Source organism: Pholcus phalangioides, unplaced genomic scaffold (assembly GCF_987345545.1).
Source record: "Pholcus phalangioides strain wild (caught in Gottingen) unplaced genomic scaffold, Ppha-v1.0 ptg000024l_1, whole genome shotgun sequence".
NCBI classification, from domain to species: Eukaryota; Metazoa; Arthropoda; class Arachnida; order Araneae; family Pholcidae; genus Pholcus; species Pholcus phalangioides.
Window position 1 is genome coordinate 23,045,074 of NW_028301616.1, and position 12,862 is coordinate 23,057,935.

Below are 12,862 nucleotides of genomic sequence, written 5' to 3' on the forward strand. Positions count from 1 at the left end.
TATGTTTGAAGTTTTTTCATTTCTCGATTTGATACATTATTTGGCATGAAGGAGGAAATTCTTGTCAAGAAATACTTGTAAACTTTCCTTGATTCATGGATTCTCTGAGTGAGTTTGGGAAAGAAAATTGTTTATTTTGCGGTTTTCATTGACAAGGATTTTCTTCCTGTTTGTGTTAAGCTCAGTCCACACTGAACATGTTGCCATGTAGAACTTCACAAAACTGGTTTGAAGGAGAGGCTCAGCACAAGTAATTTTGATTGCAATTTGCACAGCATTGTGAAACACTGAGATGAACAGGGTCCACCAAGTGTCTCTGCATCTAAGAAATCTGCTTATATATATTTTTTTTTTCCTTCTGTGCCGAGCCAGTCCTTCAAACTGATTTTTCTTCTTTTCGACATGGCCCTATGCAGTTAATCTGGATTCAGCCCTAGAATGCTTACCTGAGAAAGATATCGAACGTATAAGAATTCCAGTGGAAGTTAATGGGAATGATATCTTTGGGGAAAACGATTTGTTGTTCCTTGGCTGTGTTATTTTTTTTTGTAAGTTCTAGTCCTTTGGATATACAGTAAAACTCTTTAGCAGGTGCTTTTGGGACAAAAAGTTCATTCATAAAAATGGGAGGTGTTTCTCTTGAAAAGCCTCTGAAATAGAACTTAATTATTATTTGATCCTAAAACAGGGTGACTATTAATGGGGGGAGCCCAATAATTTTACGTGAAGAATTTAATATTCTATGTTTTATATATTAGCCTATCACTTACTCATTCGGTTATTCTTGGTCACATTCTTTTGGCAATTGATTTCTTTTGCATTTGTTATTCATGTTATATTTACTTCATCATTCAAACTTTTTCCACATTTATTTGAATATGTAAATTTTTATTTCGTTCATCTTAGTAGGTAAATTCTTATGTTGATAGCATGTTATTAATTTCAAATGAATGTATTGTACTGGTCAGTTATCAAGACATCCATCAATTTGCGATGACAAAAATCTAGCTTGTCTTCTGTTTGAGTGATCTGATGACCCAGGTTGTCCAGTGTTCAAGATGTCAATAAAGATGGCGGCGCGAATGAAGAGTTGGAAGGACTATGGAGCATTCCTTTTCCATTGCTTTTGTTTCATATTTATCATCTCAAAATATTTTTTACAATGTAAATCTGTTGTAATAATTAATGCAAAAAGAATGCAATTTCAACTTTCGAAGTAAAATGTAATTTTATTTGCATAATTGCCAGGGGCGTCGGAAGTGTTTCGAACCTGTGGGTGCCCGTCTTGAGATTCATGTAGGAAATTTCGATTTTTGAATCAATTCTGTGGGTGCTCGGAGCCGTTCTACAAACTTCCGTGGGTGCTCGAGCACCCCCGGCTCCGACGCCACTGATAGCTGCCAAGTATCCCGAATTTTAGCTTCATCTCTCGCCCTCCTGAAAAGTTCTGAAATCTCCCGAATTTTTACGAAAAATCACAAAAAATCCCTAATTGTCCCTTAACATTCCCTACCTCATTTAAAAAGGAATCCCCGCTTCTGAAAACAATCCCTAAGGAATTTCTTGTGGGCCAAAAAATCTTTTGCCTCTATTTTTTCCCCCTTTCGAAATGACGTCACACGTCGTAAATGGGGGGGGGGGGGGAGAACGGTGGGTAATTCCCTTTTTTAGAATTTTTACAAACCCTCTGATGGTAGCAAGAAAAGTTGTTTATCTTATCGTGCAGGGAAATAGTCCTAGATAATAATTGATTACAGTGACGCGCGCATGTGGTCAAAACTTCCTCTTTTGTTGAAGTTACATATACGTGCGATAATGAATACTGATAAGCAAAAAAAATTTTAATCAATTTTAAAGATACTTATTCCGATGAATCAAACTTTTCATCAAACGTTCCAGAGAAAGGCAGGCTCTTTTTGTACAAGTTGTGTTAAAAGGATATAAGCATCGGTCATATTGTGGAAAGAACTGACATCACCCAAAAAACATCAAGCAAGTGTCACAAAAAGTCGTGTTCTTCAAAAATTAATGCTTTTTTTTCCTTCATCTTCCAATGATTTTGGGGTCATTCGCGCAGAACGTTTGTTCACATCGTTTCTGATTGAACGCAATATTTTTTTTAGATCACCATTGAAGTTTTGACCTCCAATTTTACTTGTTTTTGCGTGGGGATTTTATTCCCAAGGGTTTAACTTCCATGTATGTAAAATCCCTAATTTGTTTGACTTCAATTTTTGAGTAGGGATTTTATTCTCTATGCTTCAACTTTTATGTGTGAAAAATCCCTATTTTATTCGGAAAAATCCCTTTAGTATAAAATATGTGTCCGCGCGAAAATCTCCCTAATTTTCATTTTCGAAAGTTGGCAGCTATGTAATTGCTAAACAGCTGCTGCTCAACTCACCATCACGAATAGGTTTACCAGGCTACCTTCGTTATGGAACGAGCACTCTGAATCATAGGCGTACGCAGAATTTTCTCGGGGAGGTTTCAATTTTTTTTTTTTTTTTTTTCTTCTTCTCAACGGGGGGGTCTTTACGTTTTTTCCTGCAAAATAACACTATAATCTCGGCTTGGGGGGGGGGGTTGGTTATACACGAGTATATATGGAGAGAAAGATGGTGTGTGGGATGAGACAAAAAATATACTTCTTTCTGACCCCAATCACAGGTTTTGGAGCTTTTTCAATACAAAAGACAGGCCCGTTGTCAGAAATTTTGCTCGGGGAGGGGCCAAAGTGATAGAACAATAAATTTGACAATCTTTTTTCCCGTTTTTTGATCATTTTCTCGCATTGGGGGGGGGGGGCAGACAGGTTCTTCCCGCTACGGCCTTGCTAGGAGACACTGACATAAATTCAGAAACTTTTGCGCTCAGACTAAATACACGTGAGAATTTCAGGCACCAAATGCTAATTTTTCATTGATTTGACCCTTGGGATTTATCAAGGCCAGGTTTATGTGGCATGCCCAATGTGCCATTGTAGCAAGACAACTGAGGTCCCTTATTCAAGATGGTGGTATCCATCTCAAGAAGTTGGATGTCCGTCTTAATTCCTATGGTGAATTCTAAGAAACACGTACATTCTGGCTTCCGTACAGATTGCTTCGTTTGATTCTTCCACACAATTAGGAATTCACTCACCGAAAGTGAAAGGACGTGGGTTCGATTCCCCGCAGGGGCCGCTGAATTTTCTCTTTCCAAAATATATCTTCGCAACAGCCAGTTGTTAAAACCTTCAAGTGATAATATATTTCCACCGTGATGAGAGTATTATGGGAAAAAAGTGATAATATACCTCCACCTATTAATTGCAATATGTTACAAATTTATTTAATTATTTGGATTTTAACATACGACGTCATTCCCACTTGCCCCCACTCAAGGGGGGGGGGATCTTATCAAGACCAGTATCTAGCATTAGATAATTCTATAATTTTTTTACACGTGCAAAGTAAGTAAACGATTTGTAGTGGGAGAAAAACAATCATGTACAAGAATAAAAAATTTATTTTCATTAAATTACAGTCCGGGAAGGACTGGTCTAGGCATATGAAGAAAGTTCGGCTGTAGGAATGTGCGTTTTTCTATGCAGTCATAGGGAGAGATTTCCGCCAGGTGGTCAAACTCGGAATTAGAAAGCTCAAATTTTCTTGGTGAGTTTTTTGGCAAAAGATGTTAACCTTTGTGTCTTTTCGTGTGAACTCATTTTTGTATTGCGTAATTGAATATTATTCATTAAAAAGTCAGTGTCCATATTTGTCCGTGGAAAGGTCTATTGCGTAATTTAGTTGCCGAACCTCTGCAATCCTCGATGTTTTTGTTCGTGTAATTTACAAGTTTCCGGAACATGCTGGAAGTAAGTGATTGTCAGGCCGTTTTTTAACATGTTATCTGGTAGATGTTATCTTTGTGATCCACGCAGCATTCTCCAATATGCATTTAGATACGTGATTCACGCATCAAAATTCGATTTTACTTCAAATTTCGTTGAGGAGTGAAAATACTCTTTCAAATTTTATGGGTTTTTTAATTTTTTAATAGTTATTTCTCACTGATAGGAAAAAAAACGCCACTTTAAAATTTTGAAGGATGAAATTACTCCAAAAATATATTTTCGGATAATACTAGACCTACCAGCAGGGAGCTGCAGTATTTTGACTGATGGGTCGTTATTATGACTCGCGATACTGCACAGATGGTTTAATTACATTTCAACCCGCATGACTAACGAGGACTTTCAATTTGATTATTTTCTTTTGTTTTGCATTGTTTTTATTATGAAGAGTGCTCGAAGCACCAGTGACAAACCAAATTGAAATTTAAAACATTGGTAGTTTGCAACTGTCCTGGACTCGATTTCTCTTTACTTTACCATTTGTGGTTTTTTTTTTTCCACGTGGCTAATCAGTTTGAATTTTTAATTACTCTCGCTACCAGGCTATTTTAAATTCCACGCGATTTGTAATATTTGGCAGCGGCTTTTTATGACTGCTACCAAGCTTTTTCAAATGCCGTCACGCGCAATAAATCTATAAAGCAGGTAGAAAGCCTCAAGTTCCCACGAACAAGTTTTCGTTCCTGTGGAAATATGTAAACAAACAATCCCAGCTAATGTGTTTTCAGATCGCCTTGTGTTGCATACCGCACGCCTAAATGTCGCCTCGATGTCTATTTAGACTGGAAATTTTTTTAAATAGAGTGGTAAAATTGATTTTCGTTATTAGATAGAGAAAAGATGATTTTCACGTTGAGGGAGTTGGTGCGTTGGTTGGGCTTGACAATGTTCGAGATAATGATGAATCTAGTCGCTTTGACGGTGTTTTCGGTGGTGGCCGTGCTGAAGCTCGAGAACATCGTGGAGATGTCGTGGTGGACGACGTTCGTGTCCTTGTTCATCTGCGACGGCCTGAACGCGTATTTCTGCGTGATAGTTTTCATTCGACAGTATCTCGAAGGGATGTACAAAGCGGCCGCCCTCCGCTCTTCGTGGAGCTTCATCCAGTTGCTATTGGTGTTCCTGTTCAAGTTGCTGCTGTGCCTCAAGCTAGAGGGACAGAAAAACCTCGTCTACTCCGAAGTGTTGTCGCCGTTGTTCATCTTACTCATGCTGGTCATGGTCAGGGCCTGCCAGTTGCATTGATGGTACATCCAATGTGATTCATTTTTTTTTTACAAACCACCAATGGTGGCTAACTGTGAAGATAGACTTGCAAAGTAACAATACCTTTAGTGGTCGATTGTTTCATAATCATCAATTGTTTGTGATTGTTTAATGGGAAAACGCTTCAAATTGAGTATTGATTTTGGAATCTCTTTCCAGAAAATTTGTGTGCTTTTCCCAAGAGGGAAAATATCTGTTATCATTGAAATTATTACGTATCATCGTATTAGTACAGTCAGACTTGGTTGTAACGACACCCAGGTTATGATGTCAATAATTGGCCGCCTGGGCTAATTCCCGTGAAAAATAATAATGAATATTGTTTATAATTTTGATGAAAACACTAATGTCAAATATAATCCCCAAAGCAGAAAATGCCAAAATCTGTGATGTACATTGCAGAACAAACTGGAGGAATGAAACAAAAAAGTCTTTCGTGGCCATCGTGTGAATCAGAATTAAATGTAAAAGTTTTCGGGTTTTTTGGCCGATGTGAAGTACAGTTTTTGACTTCTTGAAAATGATCGCCACTCGTGTGAACGAAACATTGAAAGACAAAAACTGTACTTCACGTCGGCCAAAAAACCCGAAAACTTTTAAATTTAATTCTAATTTAAACTGAGGGAAGTTTTAAGAAAGGTGCAGAAAACACTGGGAATTTTTACTGCATAACATTTCCAGTCAGCCAAGATCTCGTTGCAGAACAATGCAAAACATTCTGCTTTGGGGAAATATAATGACACATTTTTCACCACCTTTGCTTCTGTTTTTAGTGTTTTTTTTTAAAAAAAAAAGTTCTTAGAAAAATTAAAGATTATCGTATTAGGGACATGTTGTTAAAGGCCCGTAGCTGGAAATTTTGTGATAGAACAATAGATTTGGCCATCTTTTTTTCAGCCATTTTCTCAGGGGGACCAAACCCCCATGTCCCCCCCCCCCCCCGCTACGGCCTCGTATTTTTAGATTATACCTAACATTGAAATTACGATTTATCATATGCTTGATACTTGATTTATTAAGTGTCTCAATTTTTTTCAGCGAAACCTATTTTAATTCCTAATTTTTACTAGAGCCGAGAATGAATGAAGGGGATTTTCACAATCTGTAAATTGTGAATATGACTATAAATGAACTCTACCATGTTCATTTTTTTTTCTAGTCAAGTACATTTTAGCAGACTTGCTGTAGCACTTGCCCAAAAGTTATTTATCAGCGATATTAAGTTCGGTAGCCCAAAAGTCAATAAGATACTCGCCTAAAGTACCAGAGGATATTTAGAGGTTTCACGAGTTTGATACCCAATTCATCCTTGTCTGAAACTTTCCTGACATGAGGTACAACAGAAACGGGAACAACATGATCACACATAAAATATTGTTACTGCAATGAGTCTTCTGTGATAGCTTGTACATAAAAAGGCAAAGTATCGAACATTGCTGTTCAGAATTAGCAATAAATGTAAGTTCAAGTCTAATTTGCCATCTTGGCAGAAAATAAGTGGTGTAACAAAAATGATTAAATGATATAGGCATAAGCAATATTTGGCAAGTTTGTTGACAATTAGCAATATTTTTGGCAAGAACTGATTTTGTCCAGTAGGCTATTTATTATTTCATTTTCCTACATTTTTCTTTATGAAATATGGTCTCTCTGGCTGGTCACAATAAAAAAAAATTTCATACACAGTATTTTATTTCATCTGATTGTATTTTCTGTGAAAAAAAAATTGCTATATGCTTTTTGTTTGTCAACCTTGGTTGTAATGACAACTCAATACGACAAATTTCGAGGAATCCTTGATTTAACTGAGTTTGACTATGTATGGGTTGTTTGAAAGGAACATACAGCTGACATCAATATGACTATTTGACTTAGTGGTGGTAACACTGTGAGGTTTAGTATGTTTATTAGCAGCACCAAATGTGGCCAGTGTGGGACATGTGCCAGCTGAACAGCAGCTTGTAATGGATGTGTCAAACTATCACAAAACGATTACAATGCGGCAAGTAATTCAATTCCTTGTGTGAAAACCGTTCTTTATCGATTGAAGTATTTCATTAAAGACTATTTGTATTAAATGAATGGCTGTGTTCACGAGTGTTATGCCAAGTTTTAAGCAGATGAGTTTGCTGTCTTTGCTCTTGGTGCAAGATCTCTCCTAATGAAGGATCTCTCAATTTAAGACTCTTTCTCAAACCTTGCATTTAATGAGAGACTTGCAAAAACAACTTTTGCATAGGAATGGAATCATCGTGTATTTGTGATTAGTGGTAATTTCACACCTTCAACTTTTATTATTAAAACCAAGGTTGGAAAAATTAAAAAAAAATTTAGGTGCCAGACAAATTTCTCAGGAGCCGGGAATAGTTTTTCTTTAAAAAAGTAGTACTAAAAAATGGTTTTTTTTTACTTTTTCTCCGACTTAATGACCCCTTTTAATGTTGGTAGATACATATTTATAAAATCAGAAAATTTTGTGTCATTCTAAACTGAGTTAGCAATCAAATATGGAATGTCTTAGGTGCCAATACCGATTTCTAGTTGCCATAGTTACTGGGACATGAGATTTGTCAATCCCTGATTAAAACAGCAATAAGAGTCACTTGTAATAGTTTGACAATTGTCCAAAGCTTCAAGCATTCCAGTAGGTAATATTTTTGTGCAAGTATCGTACTCGTAAATAAAAGTAGGCTATATCTAGCAGCATATCACAAAATATCTTTGAATTATTTCCCTTCTTGTGTTCAGCTGTCAGACATCTTTTCAGTTGGTTGACATAAAAGTGAAGTTCAAGGTTTTTTCCCTTACAGATACATTTTGAGGTAGAAAAACGTAAAAAATAAATCATGTAGGGTTGTTTCTCTGGTACAATCTGTACAATTATTTGTACTGCAATTTGTCTATGTGCTTCATTTTTTCTCTTGAAACACCTACGAGAATTCCAATCAAAATTTTTAATCATAGGAAATTGTGGTAATAGTGACACATTGTTATCGTACCTTGTTTATTTATGAGTGTGTTCAATTTAAATTTTCAATACCACATTCCGTACAAGGCGTGTTATGAAATATTCATTATTGTTCCTTATTTTTTACACATAAAGCAAGAAAGAAAATAATTTCAGTAGATATCGTTTATTAGAATCATGAATAATGTTATCATTTAGGTATTGTTATCACTTTCACAAAGTACAGAACCAACCAGTATCATAACATGGGGAAAATTTTTCTATAGTTATCAAGACTGGTTTGCGTTATCAAATTTTTATTCATCAAGTCTTTTTTACTTTTATATATCTTGAAGTGCTAAGATTAGACACGATTCAATTTTCCCTATAAGTTATCGCTATTAATCTGCAAGACTATGTAGGAGTTCAGAAGGCTCCCTAACAGACCAAAATTTTTTGTACTTTCTTCGCAGTGTCCTAATCAGGCCGTAATAGCCTTTCTTCTTCCTTGAGACAGAGTGGCAAGAAAAAGATGGAACTTCAACTTTCTTCGAGACATCATAACAATGCTCAACCTCACATAGTTCATGCGGTGGCACAGTTTTTTTTTTTTTTTGGATGGATGACATTAAATGTGAGCCCCTTATACACTATACAGAAACATCAAACTCATGATTGTGATTAAAATGTTTCTCCTACTTCACAGCTACGATGAAACAAGCTGAGACAATTCTAAGCAAAAATGATCATGTTTTTTAAAGACTGGAAGAAATCCTTACAGAATTACATAACAATGTATGGCAAATACTTCGAAAAGAATCATTGTATTGAATATTTAAAAAAATCATATTATTTTGGAAAAATATTTGTCTCGCTCTTCAGTGAACAGCCAATGTATAAGTAGACTTGATGAATCCCAGGCATCAGGTCATGGTGGCTTTAGTATTGGTGTTTAAAATTTTTTATATGTAGTTACTAAATTTGAGTCTGGGAACAAACAGAAAAAGGTATTTGGAACTTATATCAGCATATTTGCCAACATTAAAAGAGGGTCACTACGCCCTGGAAAAGTCAAAAACCCCCTTTCACATGTTCAATATTGCGGTAGCATTGGGAGTTCTAGCACACACTTGATGACTTTTTTCCTTCGTAAGGAAAGAAATTGAGAGCAGTCATTGGTGAAAATTCTTGAAGCAGGTTTTAAACCCACTTTTTCTACTTCCCATGTAAGCAGGGCTAAAAATAACATTATTTTGAATGTTTTTCGAGGGTAAAAAAATTTTCGGCCGTCTAGATTTTTTTGTGATTTGTCAAGTCCTGATGCATAAGAAGTGAAGTAACAATCCATTTACTTTTTGATCAGTTATGAGAATTCTTTTGTCAAAGGGACAAGTCTTCCCCTCCCCCTACCTTCAGAAGTTCAGATATGTAGTTCAAATACAATCTATTCACATGTTATTCTATCAAATTCTAGCATTAATATTAATCCAATGAAACTTGATATTTCAATAGATGTGCAGTGTGTTCAATATTTACGATGTATCATAATTTACTCAGAGTGTCAGAAAGGCAGAACTGAGAATATGCCCAACTAGCACAACTCTTCATTTTCTATGTCATTTCTGCTTTGCCCTGGAGGAAAATGTGGTTTTTGCGTGATGGAGCCCCAGCACACCTTTAGCACCACAGCCTGACATGTCCTGAATGACAGATAACCCGGATGGTGGATTGAACATGGTGGATCTGTGGTGTGACCTCCATGTTCACTGGACTTCTTTTTGTAAAGGCATCTGTGAACTCTGCAGAAGATCCTGTCGCAAGATGTCTGGAATTGTTGCAAAGGACAAGCCAAACATGACACCATGAGTCTACAATAGGCACCAATCTCATTTGCAGATGTGAACTGTGCAACGACACCCTTGGACATTATTTCGAGCATCTGCCTTGTTTTTTTTGCTGATCTGGACAGGATTGTGCAACTTATGATTTCGTTATGTCTTATTTTAACTGTTGAAATTTCAACATTGACAATTTACTTTACGCTTTTCTGACACTCAGACTGGATTGCGACCATAGATTGAATTCCATTACAAATATTGTTTGTCTTGATAGGTTCTATCACCCATCCAATATTTTTAAAATGGTTTGCGAGCACCCTGTATATTTTTTCTTCTTTATTTTTTTAATCGTTTTATTTTTGCAATTTTAAGACAGGCATCTGCAAACTTATATTACTGTTGAACATAATGCATAAAACTTTTATAATGCATAAAATTAAATTGGTTCAGATGAATTAAAAACAGGCAGAAAAGATTTTTTTCAATGTTTCTGGAACTTGTAATGCCAGTCTTCCCCAATTCATTGTAAATTAGCATTTTTAAAAATATCTGTGAATATCCATGTTGTATATATTGGTGAATTAAATGTTTTGTGATAAAATAAACTGGTTATGTACTTTTTTTTAAGTTTTTTGCGAACTTCTATATCTGTAATGCTGAAAAATGTAAAAAAAAAATTTAATGAGTGGGGGATTTGACAGATAGTTTTTTAACCGTTTGAGTCCCAGGGGGTATCGAAAAAACACTGTAGAAGAATCCCAAACAGCGCAACCGCGCTTTCTCTAAATGAGTACGAAAAGACCCAAGCAGCGCGATATAGCGCTTGTTTTATTTTATGTCGAGAAATACCAAGCGGCGCCATAGCGCTTTGTTTATTTTACATGGATGAATCCCAATCGGAGCAATAGCGCTTCTTGTATTTGTTAGGTAACGCGATTCTCGTCTTTTTCTCATCGCTCCGTCACATTTATTGCAGTTTAAATTGTTTGTTCGTAACACAAAAATATTGTTAATTTGTAATTCGTTATTTTATATTATTACGTATGCGTACTGTTAATTTATAAATATTTCAAGTTTTGTTCGATAAAAATTATTGAGAAGATAACAATGAAATAAAAATTTTTATTTTGTAATGTATTATTGCAGTATTATAGTATTATCCTACCTATTACGTACTATATTACTACTATTAAAAGGAGCTGTGTGATGTACTTGCTTCAGTAAATCTGAGCGCGCGACTTCAACAATCGGTAACGCACCGTCAGTTGTCCACTATGTCCGAAATGTACTGGGTTTTCTCGACATAAAATCTCAACAGCGCGATCGCGCTGCTTGGGACTCAAACGGTTAATTAAGGAAATTTTCAATTTTAGGTTTTACTGTTATATTACTACGCTCAAAAAGTTCTGAAACTTATTTTTGTATGGAAGAATGAATACAGGTCTGTTTATGTGGTGTTTTCTTCAAAGTAAACAACCCCGTGCAATTATACATTTTTGTCATTGTTCATACAAAGATGTAAATGCAGTATTGCAAGCCTTTTTTATCACATCCTATAGTGCAGCGGTTCTCAACCGGTGCTCCGTGTGCACTTCGCAGGGGCTCCGCGGCGACTCAAGGAAAATAAATATGCAAATTTGACCGATAAATAAAAAAAGAGGCCTACGGAGTTCCGCCATAAAAATTATACACAGAAAAGGCTCCTCGAGTCAAATAGAGCTCCGATGTAAAAATTATGTACTGAAAAGGGCTCTGCGTGTCAAAAAAGGTTGAGAACCGCTGGTCTAGATCGTAATCGAACACGATCCGTTGAGAGGGAATGGCATTTAAATTAATTTCACAAAATTTATAAATTATTAATAATAATTAGCACGTGGTCCACCTGCCGTATTGTGGCTCGAACCGTATTGAACAGGCATTTTGTCATACTTTTAAAGCGCTTCATCATCATCTCTTTATCAAATATACGTTGCAGTTCGATAACTTTGATCATTTTTCGAATTTTTTATTGCTGTTTTTGTTTAATTAATGTAAATTAATAGAAGTAAAGGAATCAAGGTACTGGAATTCCATGACCCTCCACAAGGGTGGGGCTGACAGGCACCCTCTCGTTTTTTTGAGGCACCTCTTCTCTTGAGGCCCTTCGGGCACGGCCCGGGGTGGGGGAAGCATGCGTTAAGACGGCACTGCCTAAGGTTCGCACCAGGCGTCTTCTTTTTTCAGTTTTGAATCAGGTAACCCTATCTGAAGACCACATAATCCATATTTTCACCTATTTGTTCGATCATCCATATTGTCCGAATGTTTTTGTGGAAAGAAATAATTATTTTTTTTCTACATAAAATCGATTGTTGCAAATGTACGAATATCTCTCTCACACACATACACGAGTTGCCTGAAATTTCGAGATTAGATGGCAGCACCAACAGTATATAAATCAAGCCTCCATCGAGCTTATATTACTGGACAGACTATGACATCAGCGGTCTCCGCCTTGGCAGTGCTGAGAACATGAAAAAATAATTTCAGCATCGATGAGATAATTCCAAAATTAATGAAAGAGATAATTTCAGCATGGATGAGATAATTCCAAAATTAATGAAAGAGATTATTAAAAGAGAATTATTCATTAATTTTTTCATCAATTTTAGAATTATCACTTTTATCAATGCTGAAATGCATTGATAAAAGTGATAATTCTAAAATTGATGAAAAAATTAATGAATAATAAAATTTATGAAAGATAATTCCAGAATAAAGGAAAGATAATTCCAAAATTAATGAAAAAGAGATAATTCCAAAATTTATGAAAAAGAGATAATTCCAAAATTAATGAAAAAGAGGTAATTCCAAATTTAATGAAAGAGACAATTCCAGAATTAATGAGACATAATTTCAGAATCAATGAAAGAA

The 12,862-nt window shown here is 35.8% G+C and overlaps 1 protein-coding gene across 1 annotated transcript; it reads left to right on the forward strand.

Moving 5' to 3' along the window:
* Positions 1-4,601: 4,601 nt before the first annotated feature.
* LOC149069009 (transmembrane protein 203) lies at positions 4,602-10,521 on the forward strand. Its single transcript, XM_089250871.1, has one exon. The coding sequence runs from the start codon at positions 4,739-4,741 to the stop codon at positions 5,141-5,143; it is 405 nt and encodes a 134-aa protein (XP_089106997.1). The 5' UTR covers positions 4,602-4,738; the 3' UTR covers positions 5,144-10,521.
* The last annotated feature ends 2,341 nt before the right edge of the window (positions 10,522-12,862 follow it).

What these genes read in the sequence shown, in the direction of transcription:
- LOC149069009 (XM_089250871.1), top strand. Translation starts at nt 4,739, where the DNA reads ATGATTTTCACGTTGAGGGAGTTGGTGCGTTGGTTGGGCTTGACAATG.